At 40.8% G+C, this 18,839-nt stretch overlaps 2 protein-coding genes across 6 annotated transcripts; both read left to right on the forward strand.

Moving 5' to 3' along the window:
- The first annotated feature begins 8,735 nt into the window (after positions 1–8,735).
- trh (thyrotropin-releasing hormone) lies at positions 8,736–10,705 on the forward strand. Of its 5 annotated transcripts, none has more exons than XM_059502690.1 (5): positions 8,745–8,857; positions 9,140–9,355; positions 9,803–9,932; positions 9,981–10,176; positions 10,693–10,705. In XM_059502690.1, the coding sequence occupies exons 2-4, from the start codon at positions 9,151–9,153 to the stop codon at positions 10,129–10,131; spliced, it is 486 nt and encodes a 161-aa protein (XP_059358673.1). In that variant the 5' UTR covers positions 8,745–8,857; positions 9,140–9,150; the 3' UTR covers positions 10,132–10,176; positions 10,693–10,705. The 5 variants fall into 5 exon arrangements, with proteins under 5 accessions (XP_059358670.1, XP_059358671.1, XP_059358673.1 ...); XM_059502689.1 differs by having other exon boundaries at positions 8,746–8,857; positions 9,800–9,932; XM_059502687.1 differs by having other exon boundaries at positions 8,736–8,857; positions 9,180–9,355; positions 9,800–10,176.
- Positions 10,706–12,355: 1,650 nt separating this feature from the next.
- Positions 12,356–17,710, forward strand: mbd4 (methyl-CpG binding domain protein 4). Its single transcript, XM_059502691.1, has 7 exons — positions 12,356–12,468; positions 12,805–12,933; positions 13,829–13,888; positions 14,102–14,236; positions 14,684–14,833; positions 17,369–17,472; positions 17,564–17,710. The coding sequence occupies exons 2-7, from the start codon at positions 12,858–12,860 to the stop codon at positions 17,636–17,638; spliced, it is 600 nt and encodes a 199-aa protein (XP_059358674.1). The 5' UTR covers positions 12,356–12,468; positions 12,805–12,857; the 3' UTR covers positions 17,639–17,710.
- Positions 17,711–18,839: the final 1,129 nt, after the last annotated feature.

Raw genomic sequence — 18,839 nt, forward strand, 5'->3', positions numbered from 1 at the left:
ATTTATTTGCAATCAAGTCAACGATATCACTGTAGATCAAGTGACCCCAACTAAGCAAGCCAGAGGCGACAGCGGCAAGGAACGGAAACTCCATCGGTGACAGAATGGAGAAAAAAACCTTGGGAGAAACCAGGCTCAGTTGGGGGGCCAGTTCTCCTGTGACCAGACGAAACCAGTAGTTCAATTCCAGGCTGCAGCAAAGTCAGATTGTGCAGAAGAATCATCTGTTTCCTGTGGTCTTGTCCTGGTGGTCCTCTGAGACAAGGTCTTTACAGGGGATCTGTATCTGGGGCTCTAGTTGTCCTGGTCTCGGCTGTCTTTCAGGGCAGTAGAGGTCCTTTCTAGGTGCTGATCCACCACTCAGCTCTTCCCAACTTTGGGGGTCCTCATTGTCTGGCCTAAATATATGCTAGAAATGGTACCCCCACCCTGAGTCTCTCTGAGCCCTCAATTTAAGATGCCCTGATCAACCTGACCATCATCCCATTCCCTCGACCCCTTCATCCCATTCCCTCAACCCCTTCATCCTCTTTCTACTCTTCCCCAGTTTCTTAGTTTGTTTGTGGCAGGGTCCTAGCATGTGAAATGGAGTTAATTGGTAGTAACTAAAGTTCGGGGCAGGGGCACGCCCAAACAATCACCTGACTTCTAAGAACCTCCATATATACCAGGCCACGTCACACCACACTGCTAGTCTCGTTTTCTCGAACCTACCCTTCCCTCGCATCTTATCCATTTAGTAAACCTTCTCCCACATTATATCTCTATCAGGTTGTATCAGGGGGGGTCCTCATTGTCTGGCCTAAATATATGCTAGAGATGGTACCCCCACCCTGAGTCTCTCTGAGCCCTCAATTCAAGATGCCCTGATCAACTTGACCATCATCCCATTCCCTCGACCCCTTCATCCCATTCCCTCGACCCCTTCATCCTCTTTCTACTCTTCCCAAGTTTCTTAGTTTGTTTGTGACGTAGTCCTAGCTTGAGAAATAGGAAAAGGATCTGAACTCAGGATCTGAACGCAGCGGACGTGGAGGATTATAATGTAAGAAGATCTTGTTCAAATACTGAGGTGCTAAACCACTCAGGGGTTTATAAGTAATAAGCAAGATTTTAAAATCTATACGATGTTTGATAGGGAGCCAGTGCAGTGTTGACAGGACTGGGCTAACATGGTCATACTTCCTGGTTCTAGTAAGAACTCTTGCTGCTGCATTTTGGACTAGCTGTAGTTTGTTTACTAACCGTGCAGAACAAACACCCAATAAAGCATTACAATAATCTAACCTTGAGGTCAAAAATGCATGGATTAACATTTCTGCATTTTACATCGACTATGTATTCCATTAGTTTTTCAAATTGGTGTGTTTTACCATGCCGTGAAGAAATATAGAGCTGAGTATCATCAGCATAACAGTGAAAGCTAACACAATATTTCCTGATGATATTTCCCAAGGGTAACATATAAAGCATGAAGAGTAGCGGCCCTAGTACTGAGCCTTGAGGTACTCATACTGCACTTGTGATTGATATGGTACATCTTCATTCACTGCTATGAACTGATGGCAGTAATATAAGTATGATTTAAACCATGCTAATGCACTTCCGTTAATGCCAACAAAGTGTTCAAGTCTATGTAAAAGAATGTTGTGTTCAATTGTGTCAAACGCATCACTAAGATCCAATAAAACTAATAGAGAGATACAACCACGATCAGATGATAAGAGCAGGTCATTTGTAACTCTAAGGAGAGCAGTCTCAGTACTATGATACGGTCTAAATCCTGACTGGAAATCCTCACAGATACCATTTTTCTCTAAGAAGGAATATAATTAAGTAGAATTTACAGTTTTAGCTATATGAAGTTTGCACAAAACTAAATAATGATCTTAGATATCATCACTTGGCTGCATAATTTCAACACTATCAACATCAATTCCATGTGACAGTATTAAATCTAGAGTATGATTTCGACAATGAGTAGGTCCTGATACGTGTTGTCTAATCCCAATAGAGTTCAGAATGTCTATAAATGCTGATCCCAATGCATCTTTTTTCATTATAAATATGGATATTAAAATCACCAACTATTAAAACTTTATCTTGGATGTAAAATCAGCAAATTCTTTAATAAAGTCTGTATGGTGCCCTGGTGGCCTGTATACAGTAGCCAGTACAAAATACACTCATATAATAAGACTAATTTCTCTGGATAGTGTTATATGAAGCACAATTATTTCAAACAAGTTATACCTGAAGCCTGCCCTCTGAGAAATACAGAAAATATTTGTATAAATTGTAGCAACACCTCCCCGTTTACCATTTGGATGCGGCTCATGTTTATAACAGTAATCTGGTGGGGTAGACTTGTTTAAAATAATGTTGTATTGTGAGAGGGCTGATGAGATTTAGAATGTGCCCCGTCACACTCTTTTCAGACCGTTCCTGCAACTGTGAATACAGCACATTCATGTTACTTTAAACTAGGCAAGATAAAAGTTATAAATTCTGAAAAATCGCTAATAAATGCACTGTTCAGGTTAGGTGGCCTATAAATCAAGGCACAGAATAAAGATTCTAACACGGCACACTGAACCTCAAATGACGAAGAGGCTTTAACGGAAACAGTCCGTACATTTATGATGTGTGCATTAATATAATGCTGTATATAAATGATATATGTATGTAGAAATGCATAGCTCTTAAATGTCTAGAAATGTAAGTAATTTTTTACATTTATCTCCGAGAGCATCATAGTACAAAAATAGGGACATATCTAACAGTAGCACAATACTAACAACATAGTGCAATGGACAACGTGTGTTGCATTTGCTGAGTCTGCAAACATCGCAGTAGGGTAGATCATATAGTGTGCAACGATAAGCAGTTAAAGTCCTTAGAGTAAAGAGTAAAGTGGTGCCATAATAGGTATTAAATAAAATGTGTAATTTCTGACCATTACATAATGTCGAGTATTCATCTCTAGACCCCCAGATGTACTTTCTATTAGAGAATCTTACTAAATAACCATTTGATGCTCCACAATGAACAACAAAAGCAGTTAGATTCAAGTGTTAATCAAGGTTACATGTTCTTTCCAAACCATTGAAAGAAATGTTTGAGAGACATCAGGAACTCTTTGCATCACAATGATTTTCGAACACTGCAAAATCAAAAGATGAGGAAAAAATGTTTTTTTCCATGTTTACTAGACACATATCTTTTTAGCAAAGGATGTGTACAGTACATACATATACAGGAATACACACTTCCACAACAAACTAGAGCATCAGCTTCTACATCCACTAGTTATCTTCACTAGTAAGATGAAGCAATGAAATGGCCAAAGAAAAAAACTAAACATACACTGATCATTATGTCTGAACAATAATTTTTTTTCAAGACAAACATTGACCGTTAGTTCGACGGCTCTCCGTCTCCAAATCGTGTGAACAGATTGCAGATGTTTCTGATTATGAGCATGTTTCACGGTTTATTGTTTCATTCATTCGGTGAGGGATACAGATATCAGACTGATTTCTTTGTTTCATGTCATCTCATGCACAGGAAGTCCTCCTGAAATGTAAACCAATTAATTCCTCTTCTTTTTTCCACTGTTCATATGAAATGATTGGTATTGACAGCTGAAGTATTGGACGTGACAGCGCATTAAGAGGCCTGATTTATTCCATTACACGGTGATTCCCTCGCTGCCCTTCTCCCATCAGCTGGCCGACCGTATGAGAGTTTGTGGAGATGATGTGAGCTGTGCAGAATGAATTCAGCGAGGCTTAGAGGAAGCCCAGCAGAATGATGTTTGCTTTAAGAATGAGACTTCGGTCGCCCGTCAGTTCCTGGCCCATTATATTCCTCATTGTAACTCTGAAAGAAGATTAGGGCTTCTTCGGGACGTCTTTAAAAGCAAGAAAGTGATGCAACACCCAGCTCAGACTCAACGTCATGTAATCTAGCAAAACCAGCTAAGGGACACAAACACGTCCATGACTAAGAGTGTGTTACTAACACACTCCACATTCAAAAAACTATAGTATTATGGCCATTTTTGGTGTCACATATTTTAGAGCAGTCAGTGCAATTCATGAAAGAAGTCAGTTAAATCTGATGTAAGCCCCTTCGTGATTGTTGACAGTTTCATAAGTAACTTTAATTTAACTACACTTATTTTTTCTCAGTAATTGTAACAGTTACATTTATTTTATAATTAAATAATGTAATTTAGTTACATGTAACTAGTTACTGCTCAACAGTGGTGACCAATATCCAGAGCAGTGTGTTTCGCTCATATACTTGAGCAGTTCTGCAAAGTTCTATCTATCAAAAATGGCGCCGCTGTGTGTGGCTCGCCGTTTACCTTTGATGGGATTATTGCTAATTTGTCTGTTTCTACTGCTTGTCACTCGAAATGTGTCACCGTTGCTGGTGTATGACCGCCTGACTTTGTTAAGTATATGTATCTATGGCTCTGTTGGTCAGTCAGCCACGCTGCCGCCTTTCATCGCGTCCATACCTGCCTATCTATGGCGTGAACCCTGCCTGCCACTCCGCAGAAATCGCCGCAGGAAACGCGGGAAGAGAGGCGGAATACGTGTCAGGCTCAGAGCGTACCTGACATCATCCTCCACCTGCGATCGGGGTCATCCGTGTTTTGGGTCGTCAGCTGGGTTCATCGGCTGCAATGTGCGTTCTTTGGCATGCAATTACCGGTGGCTCCGGTCGATTGTACCGGGCTCCGAGTGCCCATCTCCCCGCTACTGGAACAGGAAGCGCTCCTCCAAGCGAGGCTGCGTGCTTGGGAATCTCTGCTCGCTCAGTCGTGCTTCCCAACGGACTGAAAGGCGCTCAATTCACATGGCGCTGATCAACACTAGGTCACTTACAAATAAGACTTTTATATTGAATGACTATTTTATGACATACGCTCTGGACTTTTTGTTGTTGACGGAAACATGGTTGAAACCAGGTGATGACAGCGCCTTCTCGGAGCTCCTCCCCCCTGGCTGCTCTTTCTACAACTCCCCACGAGTGTCAGGTCGAGGCGGTGGGCTGGCCACGCTCTTCAAAAATGAGTACAGATGCCGGTTACTACCTGCACTTGTCTATAATAGTTTTGAACTTCAGCTGTTTGTGGCTGATCTAGATTATCCTGTATTGTTTGCAGTTATTTATCGCCCACCAAAGCCAAACAAAGATTTTATGCACGAGTTCTCTGAGTTTTTAGCTGATATGAAATAAATATGATAAGCTTTTGGTTTGTGGGGATTTCAATATCCATATGTGTTGTCCCTCAAACCGACTTGCTCATGATTTTAAAACTCTTTTAAGTTCTTTTGGCTTAAATCAATGTGTGAAAGGTCCGACACATCAACTTGGCCACACATTGGATCTCATTATTTCACACGGGCTCTCAGTTTCACTTGAAGAAATAACAGAATCTGGTATCTCAGATCACTTCCCCGTTAGATTTGAGATCAGTATTCCACCACCCACTAGTAAACCTGTCTCCTCAGCCTCTAGGCGCCGCTGCATCACACCCTCCGTAGGTGTAGAGTTTGCTTCTGTGTTTATGGGCTCACAGTTTTATGCTATGAATGGTCTGGTCTCTCCTTCATCCCCAGATAATATTCTTTCTGTGTTTCTCTCCACAAGCACTGACATTCTAGACTCTATTGCCCCTTTTCGGACTAAATCTATTAAACCTAAGGTGGATCCTTGGCTAAATGACACCACAAGGGCCCTTAGGCAACACTGTAGGCAAGCCGAACGAAAGTGGAAAAAGGACAAATTATTTTCTTCAGTAGGTTTATTAAGAGACAGCCTAGCCACATACCAGAAGGCTGTGAAGGCGGCGAAGATGCACTATCTTTCTTCGGTCATAAATAGCAGTTGTCATGAACCTAGAGTTTTATTTAATACCATTAACTCTGTGTTGAATCCATGCACCTCTGATCCGACAGAGGTTTCAGTTAGTACATGTGAGAAATTTCTTGGTTATTTTACTGACAAAGTAGCAGCTGTCAGGCAAAACTGCAGTGCTAATTTTAACGTGTTTGTACCTGCTGATCCGGTGCTTTCTGCTGTTTTTGAGGATTTTAAGCCAGTTTCACTTACACTGCTTTCTGAGGTAGTGCAGCACATGAAACCCACCAACTGTCCGTTAGACATTGTCCCAGCCAGGATAGTGAAAGAAGTTTTTAATACCGCCATTGGGTCAAGTTTACTCACTTTAATTAATTTGTGTCTTAGTCTAGGTTGTGTCCCAGCTGCATTTAAACATGCTGTGGTCAGGCCCCTACTTAAGAAACCAAATCTTGACCCTTCAGTGTTATCTAACTTTAGACCAGTTTCTCATCTGCCTTTTCTGTCAAAGGTTTTGGAAAAAGTTGTTTTTATACAGTTACAAGCCTTTATGCAGAAAAATTCTGTCCTTGAAAAATTTCAGTCTGGTTTTAGATCACGTCACAGTACCGAGTCTGCACTGCTAAGAGTACATAATGATATTGCCTTGTCTGTGGATGCCGGGAGTCCTGCTGTGTTAGTGCTTTTGGACCTCACAGCAGCGTTCGATACGGTGGACCATGCAGTCCTCCTCTCTCGTCTTGAGCATTGTGTGGGCATTCGAGGATTGGCACTTCAATGGTTTAGCTCCTATTTAGCAGATAGGAGCTTCTCTGTTATGATTGGTGAATGCTCCTCGTCAGCTGCTCCTCTTTCTTGTGGGGTACCCCAGGGTTCAATTCTTGGCCCAATCTTGTTTTCTTTATATATGTTGCCGTTAGGGAGTATTATAGGAAAGCACAATCTATCCTTTCACTGTTATGCTGATGACTTGCAGATTTATTTGCCTTTAAAACCGAATGATAATGTCGCACTAGACTCCCTACTTAGTTGTATCGATGATATTAGGATGTGGTTGTCACAAAATTTTCTTAGTTTAAATAATGAAAAAACGGAGTGTATCATCTTCGGCAACCCAAACGGTTCAGCGGTGAGTTTGGGGGCTTTGGCTCCATACCTTAAGCCTGCTGTCAGAAATTTAGGGGTTACTTTTGATTGCGACATGAAATTTGACAAGCAAATCAGCAATATTGTCAAAATGAGTTTTTTTCAGCTTCGTCTTCTAGCTAAAGTTAAGCCTTTTCTTAATAGGCATGATCTAGAAAAGGTGATTAATGCTTTTATTAGTTCGAGGTTGGATTATTGTAATGCTCTCTATGTAGGTTTAAGTCAAGGTTCTATTGCACGACTTCAACTTGTGCAAAATGCTGCCGCTCGGTTTTTAACAAATACACCTAAGCGTGTACACATTACTCCTGTCCTCTATTCCTTACACTGGCTTCCAGTACAGTTTAGAATAGATTTTAAGATTTTGTTGTTCTTTTTAAAGCCCTAAATGGCCGAGCACCAGAGTACATAAGTGAGATTTTAACCCTGCGTGAGCACAGCCGGTCGTTACGGTCTTCAAATCAACTGGTTTTAGAAGTCCCAAGGTCAAAGTACAAGCGTTGGGGTGATCAGGCGTTTGCAGTTGCTGCCCCAAGACTTTGGAACAAGTTACCCCCTGATATCCGTACAACTGCAGATGAAACTCTTTTTAGGTCTAAACTTAAAACCCACCTGTTTAGGATGGCTTTTAATACATAGTAGTGGTGACACAATTTCCCTCTTGCTGTTTTCTTTTTTGTTATATGTATTTTATGATATGATGTTTATTGTATTCTATGATGTGAAGCACTTTGGATACCTGACGGTTGTTGTAAAGCGCTATACAAATAAATGTTGATTGTTGATTGATTGATTGATATACTGCACAGTACAGTATCTAGCAACTCAAGTCATCTGAAAAAACCTGAAAACATATCAAACATGCTGCTAATATATCAACAATACATTTATTAAACAGTATGAAACCTTAAGTATATGGCAATATTTGAATATATTACTTGTTAGATCATGCTAAGATCCAGTCCGGGATGCCGGATCATGTCAGAAATTAGCAGTTTTGTCTCAGCAGAATACAGCGAGTCCTGTCTGATTCCCAAAACTGTATTAACAGTCCTCTATCAACTAAGAAGTGGACTGAAGAAAAGCCAGCGAAGAGCAGAAGCTGGAGATGAAGTGCTGTTGATTAACATAGAGCAGAGTTTATTAGAAAAATAGTATTAAAGACATATAACTGTCTAATCAATAAATGAATCGATGAAATGGTTATCACGATTATTATAAATAATTATTTGATGAAATTGAAAAATAAAATGATGATAAACGATTATAAATAAATGAATAACTAATACAAAAGAAAGTAAAACACTCTCTGTTGAGGCTAAACAGTTTGCATTTGAGGAGATCCTTCATACTTGTGAAGAAATCTGGAACTGAAATTTTACATTTTTAAACGTTATATTTTATGTATTATCAATCAATTTGTTCTGTGTTATTTATTTTATTACGGAAATTTGATAATGGTGACCGCGGATGAAGTAAAGTTGCGATGCACTAAAGGAAAACCATTATGTTAAATATTAGTCCCTTTCCAAATAAATACAAGTGACAAAAAAAGCTCTCATTGGTCTAAAGAAAGACATTTATATGCCGTTGTGTGTTCGTGTATGTTTCAGTTTTCTGAATGAACAGACCGTGTCTCTGCAGCACACTGCCCCCTTCAGGACAAAACCTCACATCAAAGTCATGAGTTCCGCCGACATGACGTCAGAGGGTCGCGCGGGGGGGGCGAAGAGCGCCTACATAAAGTATCCGCGCGACTTTGACGCTTCAGTCCACTAACAGACGCATCGACCGAGCATCATCAGACTCCAGGTGAAGCAGCTCCGCACCGCAGGTGAGAACACATCACAACTCTCTCGGGAACACTTTACTGTAGTGTCCTTGTTACTCATGCTACATGTACTTACTATTATAATAACAATACATGATGCATAATAACTTGCAAGTTTTCCTGAATCCTAAAACTAACCATATAGTAAGTGCATGTAGTTAATTAATATTGCTCAGTATTTGAATGTATAATTAGAGTGTAAACGCAGTGTAAGCACCTTCTCTGACCCGAGTCCTGAGCAGACTGGTGTTGTGTGTGTGTGTGTGTGTGTGTGTGTGTGTACAGTATCTTGTCACATGTGTCAGGTGGTGTGTGTCATCAGCAGGACACAGCTTGTGATGAGGGTGGTGTGTGTGATCCTCTTGGCCTCTCTGACGGTGTGTGTGTCACCCGGGGTCCAGACTCAGACTCTGCCGGGTGACAGTGACCCGTCTCTGGATGAGCTGCTCCAGCTGCTCGGCTCCATGCTCTCACAGATGGAGGACGAGAACTACGCCAACGGTGTCTGCTCACAGCTGAACACATCTACTACAACTCTCTCATACAACTACTGACACATAAGACATCTTTTAACAACTGATTCATTGTTTATTGTCACAATATCACATATTCATTCAGTCACTATTCAAATTGTGTGTGTTTTGTGTACTATTATAATAACAATTAACTATGCATTATTACATGCAAATAAGCCTAATTATAATCCTAATCATACAGTAATTACATACTTAGCACTTGAATGTATAATTACACTGTAACCTTTTCTGCATGTAACAAATGGACAATAAAATACAAACTGTGTAAAATTTACCATCAGAACAAGCACAAAGTTTCAAAAGAAACCAGTTATACTATGTAGAAATGATTGTGTTGACTTCTCCGTGGCATCATCAAGACACTCCCAGAGTTAATGTTCCCAGAGCTGAAGTCCTGATGTCTCTCCAGGAGAGCAGACGGCGTGGCTGGAGAAGAGACAGCATCCTGGTAAACGTGAGGAGGACAGCGTCCGGCGGCTGAGGAGGCAGCACCCCGGGAAGCGTCTGATGCTGGAGGAGCCCAGCGAGCAGAGCGAGCTCCACAAGCGCCAGCACCCCGGCCGGAGAGAGCTGCAGGAGGCAAGCCTGGCCAAGCGCCAGCACCCCGGGAAGAGACTGTGTGAGGACTGTGATCCAGCCAGCGTCCTGCTGGAGCTCCTGGACAGAAGCAGCGGCGAGGAGAAGCGACAGCACCCCGGCAAACGCCTCGAGCTGGAGGACGAGCTCACGGAGCGAGAGTGATGGCAGAAGAGCTCGCTGAACTGTCCGAGCTGTCAAAACGGACAAGTAAGTGTTGATTGTGATTCACGGAAAACACATCCGTCTCCATGTGTCCTATACAACCTGTTCCTGCAACAACATTCCAATCGACCAATCAGAAATGATGGAGAACTTTCTCAGTTTTCGGCTTATGATCAGGGTTAGGTGCTTCTACACCCTTGTTAATCAGGTGAGATTTCCCACTGATTTAAGGTAGGAATAAATTATGGGTAGAGTTGCCCTTATGAAAATTAACCATGTTTTTACCACAAATAAAACCAAATACCCATGTTTACTAAAATTCAGCCATGCTGGGCTAACCAAATGGTTTTGATTCATAACGTGGTATTTGTAGTAAAACTGTGGTTACGCAAATTGTAATCACAATACTGGTTAAAAAAACATGGTTACTACATTTTAACTACAATAAAACCATGGTTAATTTCCGTACGTGTAGGTTTAGGGGTAAGGACTGGGTTAACATGTCTTACTTGGCAAGGTTTTGTTTTACCGTTCTCTTGTACGTTTCTCGTTTCGTTCCAGCAAGAGGGTGTTTATGGTTTTTGGTCTCTGCAGCCCCTGCTCCACAGGTTTGGTCTGGCACACAGCTGTGCTGCTCCTCCAGGTGCCAAACATTTCACTAAACATCTCCAGCACCATCTCCCACCAACCGGTTCACTACCAAACAGAGCCGGGATATTTTTCTAATCCTTGCATGACTTGACCTGTACATGAGTTTATGGTTTATTTTTGTTCTATTGATAAAGATCATATAGATGATTATAATGTTGTACAATAAAATGCTTTGGATGCGAATGTCTGCTTTGAGTATCTAACATTCACAAGAAGGGAAAACAGATTGACATGAGCTGTGATGAGAATGCATCAGATTCAGAGTCAGTCAGAATCACACACAGCAGTGAAACAGACACAGCACAGTCATGGAGAGCGCTGGCCAGTTAACAGAAGTCCATCAGCTCTCAGTTCAAATCTACCTTCATTTTATAGTTCACTCTCCTCTGAAACTGTGCCAGTTTATTTTATTGTATTCAGCTCAAAGGGCTCCTGATCTCTGACTGACTGCTGATGATCCTCTCAGAGCTGCAGGGTGACCTCGGGAATATACAGTGCATATGTTTACAACAGAGGCTATGAGAGATTATTATGAGACATGATGATAGTAAATGATGCCTGGATTGCGCTCACTAACTGTCCTTTTAAAATAAGCCCTAAAACGGGATATCCCTGGGGTCATGGGTCACAGTGACTCAAAGATCTTCACAGTGCTGATTTCCTCACTTCTAAATCATCTGAGGAAAGACTTTGGTGTACTTTACTCCACTATCATTAGGGGGCAGAATTATCATTATTAAAATGAGTGTACTCCTACAGTACATTTCTTTCACTACTTCAGTGTGTGCTTTTAGATAAACACATAATGGTGGAGGGGTGTAAGGATGATAACTGGTTTAACAGAGGCTTTAACTGCATGTAGCTGTGATGTCCAGGTGCTCCTCTGATCTGTGGGATATTGGGCACTTAAAGGTCATCCAAAGGAGATCTTCAGTAAGGTGACCAGATGTCCATTTCCCAGGGACACATTCTGCACAGGATTTCCAAATTGCCTAACATAACCAGGTTTTTCTGTTTGAGCTGTGGACACCTCAGGCCAAGGACATCTCTAAAAAAGAAAAAAAAAACATATAGGTATTTTAATTATAGCCAATGTTTTACAAGAAGAGGCCCAATTTACTTGGATTCAGCCTATAAATCCCCATCGATACCATGTGCAATAATGGTGTACTACAATATACAATTAATACACTGCAATTGCTGACATTATCAGAGAGAAACAGGATTCAGTATTCCAGAAATGGTTTATTACACATATATCTGACCTTTAAAAATACAGAAATGTCCCGTAAATCTACAAGGGTTTAATTCTGAAGTGCACCCTCAGAGTCCTGTGAATTCATTTTAACAGTTATATCCTAAAAAACAAAATGTTCTAAGAAAATATTGGTTTTATATTCTTTATTTGCGTAACACAATGCATGAATTTTCGCTTGTTTTATATTTTCATTATGAATTCGTTCTGAAAAAAAAAGAAAACAAAAAAAGAACATAAGCAGCGTTATTTTCCTCCGAAGCGCTAGGTGTCGATAGAGCAGAAGTGTCCCTGTTGACGCGACGCGTCTCTCTCTGAGCTTCCGCTTCCGGTGTGTACGGTCAGAGTCAGAGCAGAGCCCGTGAGGAGCGCAGGTCTGTGTTCGGATCCCGGCGAGAATGAGGCGCTCGGAGGACAGCAGCAGCTGCGTGGTTTATCTGTCAAGATGTGATCCAGTCCGATCGAGGAGACCGAGACAGCACTGACTAAAACACGGGCTTCATTTAATACAGAAACACTGAGACATCGGGAAGTATGTTGAGTCTAGGAAAACCACTAAATCAATTGTGGTTATAGATTTTTAGTATATCGAATTTCACTTCAGAAAACAGGCAGCATTGTTTTAATCTCAGTAGAATTATCAGATAAACTTTCTGCCAGTTTAATGTTGTGAGAGACCTTAAAGTCATGAAGACACCCTAACAACAGCCCAGTAATAAAGAGTCCGAGCAGTGGTTCAGTGTTGAGCTCTCTGTCTCAGTCCTCAGGGAGAGATCTTCAGGTGCAGGACTGGGCTCCTCAGACACTGAACAACACAGAGATGTCTCAGACTCCACACAGGAGAAGAGTGCTGACCACAGAGCCTGCAGACAGAGAGACGAGGTCACGAGAGCATAGTGAGATCCCCCTCATCACAACACCACACTCACTCTGTCCGGCTTTACCATAGTCCTAAACAGACATAAAGACAGGGCACTGAAGGAAAAAAAAGAATATCTTTCTCAGTATTTGTATATGTCAATATAAATATCTAAACATAGGTTGACTTGGATGCAAATGTACATTGTTAAACACTGAAGAAAGTGGAAGCTTAAACCAGTGCGGTTCTCTTGCCCTGAAGAATAAAAGCTTGTTTTTGTTTTTGGCCGATGGGCAGATTATTTGTTTGTTTTAATCAAACGCACTTTTTTTATCAGTTTGTCAGAAAACGACTTCACTCATGTTATTTTGCTTCTCAAGGAAATGTATCTTGATTTAGACATTTGCACTGTAGAAAAAGACCACAATGCACTTGTTTTTCAGCTCCAGTAATTACTCATTCAGATGCAGTGCAGGCCTGTTGGAAGCTGTATCTTCAGTCCTAAAAATGAAAATGAGTCCATGTTTTACTCACTCTTGAGCATCCTAGGTGAATATGAGTGTCTTCTTTCAGACGAATCTGACCGGAGTTATATCATTAAACATCCTGGCTCTTCCCGGAGCCGTGTGAGGCACATTTTTATTATGGATGGATGCGCTTTATTGTGCTCCTTTTGTGAAAACACCCATCCACCGCCATTATAAAGCTTGGAAGAGCCAGGACCATTTTAATATAACTGACTGGATTCATCTGAAAGAAGAAAAGTCATATACACCTAGGATGAGGGTCAGTAAAACATGGACTGTCCCTTTAAATGTCCTCTAGCAAGGCATTGACAGGTGTTCAGTGAGGATTGTTTGTTTGGGATTCATGCAGTGATAAACTATGATCTAGTGTCTAACACACGCAAATGGATGTGTTTCTGTTTTTAGGGTTGAGGTTATTAGCAGAGAAACGGAAAACGAGTCCATACTTCAGTGGAAGGAGTGAGGGTAGGTGATTGAGTCTGATCTTCAACTGAGCTAACGGAGCTAAAGGAAGGATGTGGCTGTAGCTGGGCTTGTTCTAATATAATCATGTTGTGAGATAGTATTTCTGCAGATAAACCCAGATATGATCTGTGGTCATAATGCATGGTGTCTGGTTAGGAACGCACATTTACAGCTCAACTCAAAGAAGACGAGTTGAAAAGCTTTCTTCCTCAGCTCTCAGTGCCCCGAAGCGCAAGGCCTTCAGGAAGTGGACTCCGCCGCGCTCGCCCTTCAACCTGGTGCAGGAGACGCTGTTTCACGACCCCTGGAAGCTGCTGGTGGCCACGGTCTTCCTCAACAGGACCAGCGGTACGCAGCACATCCACGAACTCACTCGGCTCCGTCTGACGTGAACACAAACAGACTGTGTGTCCGGTCTTAAAGGGACAGCAGCCTCATTTCAAGCCTGAATCACTTTAGTAGCCCTAATAAAGATTAATGTCAGTTTATTTTATGTCCGCTTGAAAGAATCAAGAATGCATAATTAGCCATTGGTATTTAATTGAAAATGATGAGTAGTGATTTTAAGTTTAATATAAAGGCATTTCAATCAGTGTCTGTCATGATAAACCCTTTATATCAAACCTATATAATGAGTTTTAGACAAATGCTTAAATGCATTACACTAACTAAACCCCTTAGATTTAGTTAACTAAATGTATTGTAGATTTAGTCGATTAAAACTAAAGTATGGCTAAATCGAACAGTGCTGCCCAGTAGGAGTCCTGAGGTGTGTGTGTGTGTGTGTGTTTGCAGGTAAGATGGCGATCCCGGTGCTGTGGCAGTTCTTCGAGCTCTATCCGAGCGCAGAGGTGACGCGGGCGAGCGACTGGAGACCTCTGTCTGTCCTGCTGCAGCCGCTCGGTCTCAGCACGCTCCGCGCCAAAACACTGATCCGCTTCTCCGGTGCGTGCCTCACTCTGAGCTAACATGTGCTCACTCACGCTCACGGGTGACTTCTGTCTTCAGCAGAGACCGAGTGTCCTCACACTGACGCTCTGATGTCCTCACGCTGCACACAGTGCCACTCTGAAAAACCTGTTACAAATAGTCATATTACTGCATTTTATTTAGATAAAACATTCTTAATAATACTATTACATTTCAAAATAAAGTAGGAGTATTAAATAGAAATACAATTATTTTATAGTAAACTTTAAAATAATGCTAATACAACCCGAATTCCGGAAAAGTTGGGAAGTTTTTTTAAATTTTTGAATAAAATGAAAACTAAAGGAATATCAAATCACATGAGCCAATATTTTATTCACAATAGAACATAGATAACGTAGCAAATGTTTAAACTGAGAAATTTGACACTTTTATCCACTTAATTAGCTCATTTAAAATTTAATGCCTGCTACAGGTCTCAAAAAAGTTGGCACGGGGGCAACAAATGGCTAAAAAAGCAAGCAGTTTTGAAAAGATTCAGCTGGGAGAACATCTAGTGATTAATTAAGTTAATTGATATCAGGTCTGTAACATGATTAGCTATAAAAGCTTTGTCTTAGAGAAGCAGAGTCTCTCAGAAGTAAAGATGGGCAGAGGCTCTCCAATCTGTGAAAGACTGCGTAAAAAAATGGTGGAAAACTTTAAAAACAATGTTCCTCAATGTCAAATTGCAAAGGCTTTGCAAATCTCATCATCTACAGTGCATAACATCATCAAAAGATTCAGAGAAACTGGAGAAATCTCTGTGCGTAAGGGACAAGGCCGGAGACCTTTATTGCAGTGGTTCCCAAACTTTTCCATTCTACGACCCACCTAGACAAGTGTAATCTATTTCACGACCCACCAAAATATATATATATAAAAAAAATAAGAAAACGATTGACATTACTTTAAGCCTAATCTTAAAAGTTTGATGACAGAAATTAAGTATTTAATAAAAATAACAAATTTTCACTACTAATATTTCAGTTTTAATTTTTGTTTACAGACGTTAAAATATGTAGTGTTCATAAAAACGTGAAGCAGGCTCACTCTAGTGAACTGTAATCTGCGCTGCTGTGTTTTGTTGCAGAAAATACATTCATGATCTTCCGTTTGTGTCGGCGAGAACGGAGCACAATCCAACACTTATTTAGAAAAGCATGAGAAGCAAAGCAGAGCTATCTAACACAGTTTTGAGATTAAAATAATTGTGAAATTGGTAAAAAATTATAATAAACAGATGTGTCTCATTTTAAATAATAATAAAAAAAAAAAATTTATTTTTGTGATGGTTAAATAAATGTTCAGCAATATCTTCAAAAGACTTCTGAACTTTGGCAAATTTTTCTCTAAACAGAGATGATACATCAAGGAAATATTGCAAACTTTTGTACATTTTGTTATGTGGAAATGTTTAAATCTTGTAGTGTTACAATTAATCCTGCATTTGTGCCCTGCTTATGGAATTACATTTGTTTCAATAATAATGAACGAAACTTTATAAAACTGAACGTAACTTTTTCAGAAACTATCAAAAATATGCCATTACAAAAGAAGAAAAACACTATGAAAATGAAAAAAAATTAACTCAGTCGCACAAATTTAACAGGCTCTTCAAATATGCTTCATTCTTTGTTAATGTTTTTCAAAGATTCGTTTTCGCTAATCGTGGATTCTGAATTCATTGCTACAGATTTCGCTTACGTTTCGCAGTTTTTCGTTTGGTGTTTTGACACAAACATCTCATGGGGGTGGTGTTAACAGTGATCTACTCTGATTGGATAGTGAGCTTTTGATGGACAGGTGCTCTCTGACCGGGAAGTACAGACGCCACCCAGTGGCCTCTCTCGTCCTTCACTGTCGTCGCTCCTCTTTTGTATACTTCCTATCTCCTCCGGGGTTCTCGAGACCGGTGAGTGTTGCAGGTGTCGCTCATTTCCCAATCACTCCACGGCTCTCGGCCCCGCCCCACTCGTCACATTCGTGCAGCCCTAGACTGAACTGTGTGAGTGTGTGTGTGTGTTTTTATTGAAACGCAAATTTAGCTGCAGCCAAGTGACTTTGTGTGACCCACCTTGTTCCATTCTGTGACCCACAAGTGGGTCGCGACCCACAGTTTGAAAACCCCTGCTTTATTGGATGCCCGTGGTCTTCGGGCTCTCAGACGACACTGCATCACTCATCGGCATGATTGTGTCAATGACATTACTAAATAATATATACGGTCTTATGAAGCAAGAAACAACAGCATCCAGCTCCAGGATTACAGTTAATAATGGTTAGTTTCTTGCACAGACCAGTCGTTTCACTTCATAAGACCTCAGTAGGTCGAGTATTATAGTTGTGTTTCCTTTATCTTCTTATCTGACTCTCGAAGTTCATCTAAAGATCTGAATAAACGGTTCGTTTCAGCCAGTGTAAAGACTGGTGCTTACATGTAGTGTACACACTATATATACAGTATATATCAGTGGACGTCTCATGATTGTGTGACATCGTCTTTGTCAGATGAGTATCTGAGTAAATCGTGGCGGTATCCCATCGAGCTCCATGGCATTGGCAAATACGGCAACGACTCGTACCGTATCTTCTGTGTGGAGGAGTGGAGAGAGGTACAAACACACACTACTTTACATGAGTTATGCTCTCGTGCAGCGGCTCAGAGAGTGTGTGTGTGTGTGTGTGTGTGTGTGTGTCCTGCAGGTCACTCCAGATGACCACAAGCTCAACGACTATCACGCCTGGCTCTGGAAGAACCAGGAGCAACTAGGAATCTGATTTTCTGATCTCTGAATAAATCATAATGTCTGCAGCACACATGTGAATCAGTGTCAGATCTGTCTCCTCAGAACATCTGATGTCATCATGTCGGTTCATCAGTTCAAGAGAAACGGTTTCTCTTTGTGTACAAAATAAATGGACTTTTATCTTTTGTACATGCTTTGGCTTAATGAATTTTCATGAATTGACGGGTTTTAAAGTCAGTGTTTGCCTTTTGTGTAGTAGATGTGTTATCGGAGTATTTGTTGAGGGCATTGATTGACTAACAAGGCTTCGGTGGCACCCATTGATAAGCCTTTTCAGAGCAAGAAAAGCTCGTCACATTTTAATGAACCTTTAAGAAAACGTTCTTTGCAATAGAGTGCACTGAAGAATAGATCACAATTCAGATTTCATGTTTACTTTAAAAAGGAGTTCATAATGCTTGTAAAAGAGTTCAGGTGGTTTCAAACGGGTTCTGTGTCACTGGTTATAGCTGAGGAAAGCGAGGCAATTCAATAGTTTTTTTATTAGATCAGCGTCCTCCACCCTAACCTACAACAAGTGATAAAACAACTCCAAACAGAATTCACATTCACACTGGACAAAAAATAAATATGACAAACGAGATGAAATAGTTCCACATGTTCATCTAAAAAAACCTACTAGTAAAATCTCACATTTTCTAGTTGTGCTCGGTGGATATTGCGTCGTGTTGAAAGCCACGGTTATGAACGAGCTCACAAACTGGTCTAAAAAGAAAAGCAGAGAAAACATCCAGTGTTGATGGAAATTCATTGATCAAAAGGTGTGTGAGCTCTGTTAAAACTGGTTTGCTTTTGATGAAGACATTTCACATGATCTCTCACACACACACACACACACATCCTGGTTTGAGAGCGAACACACTGGACATCTGTGACCGTGCTGCATTCATGCATTTGGGAGCGTTTCAAACAAGATTTCTTGTGTCACTTCAGAAGTCTTTCAAATAAATGGTTGTATTAACACAGGATCCATGTATAAATGAGTGCACATGACAATAATGTGGTGGGAATGCCAGCATGTACAGTACCTCTACCTGAATGAGTCTCATACAGTCCATCTCTTGCGGTTTGGCCAGACATAACCGTGCAGAGACTCACGAATACAGCAGCAGTTGAACTGTTGAAACCGTGTTATAAATGAGCTTCATCATCCACAGAGCTTTAATCAGCAG

The sequence above is a fragment of the Carassius carassius genome, chromosome 21 (assembly GCF_963082965.1).
Source record: "Carassius carassius chromosome 21, fCarCar2.1, whole genome shotgun sequence".
NCBI classification, from domain to species: domain Eukaryota; kingdom Metazoa; phylum Chordata; class Actinopteri; order Cypriniformes; family Cyprinidae; genus Carassius; species Carassius carassius.

Excerpts from the sequence above, each read along its gene's own strand:
- mbd4 (XM_059502691.1), top strand. The coding sequence starts at position 12,858 with ATGTCTCAGACTCCACACAGGAGAAGAGTGCTGACCACAGAGCCTGCA. Across the intron at positions 14,237-14,683 it reads CTTCCTCAACAGGACCAGCG|GTAAGATGGCGATCCCGGTG; the intron begins GTACGCAGCACA and ends GTGTGTTTGCAG. Across the intron at positions 17,473-17,563 it reads GTGTGGAGGAGTGGAGAGAG|GTCACTCCAGATGACCACAA; the intron begins GTACAAACACAC and ends TGTGTCCTGCAG.
- trh (XM_059502686.1), top strand. The coding sequence starts at position 9,151 with ATGTGTCAGGTGGTGTGTGTCATCAGCAGGACACAGCTTGTGATGAGG. Across the intron at positions 9,356-9,799 it reads GGACGAGAACTACGCCAACG|GAGAGCAGACGGCGTGGCTG; the intron begins GTGTCTGCTCAC and ends ATGTCTCTCCAG.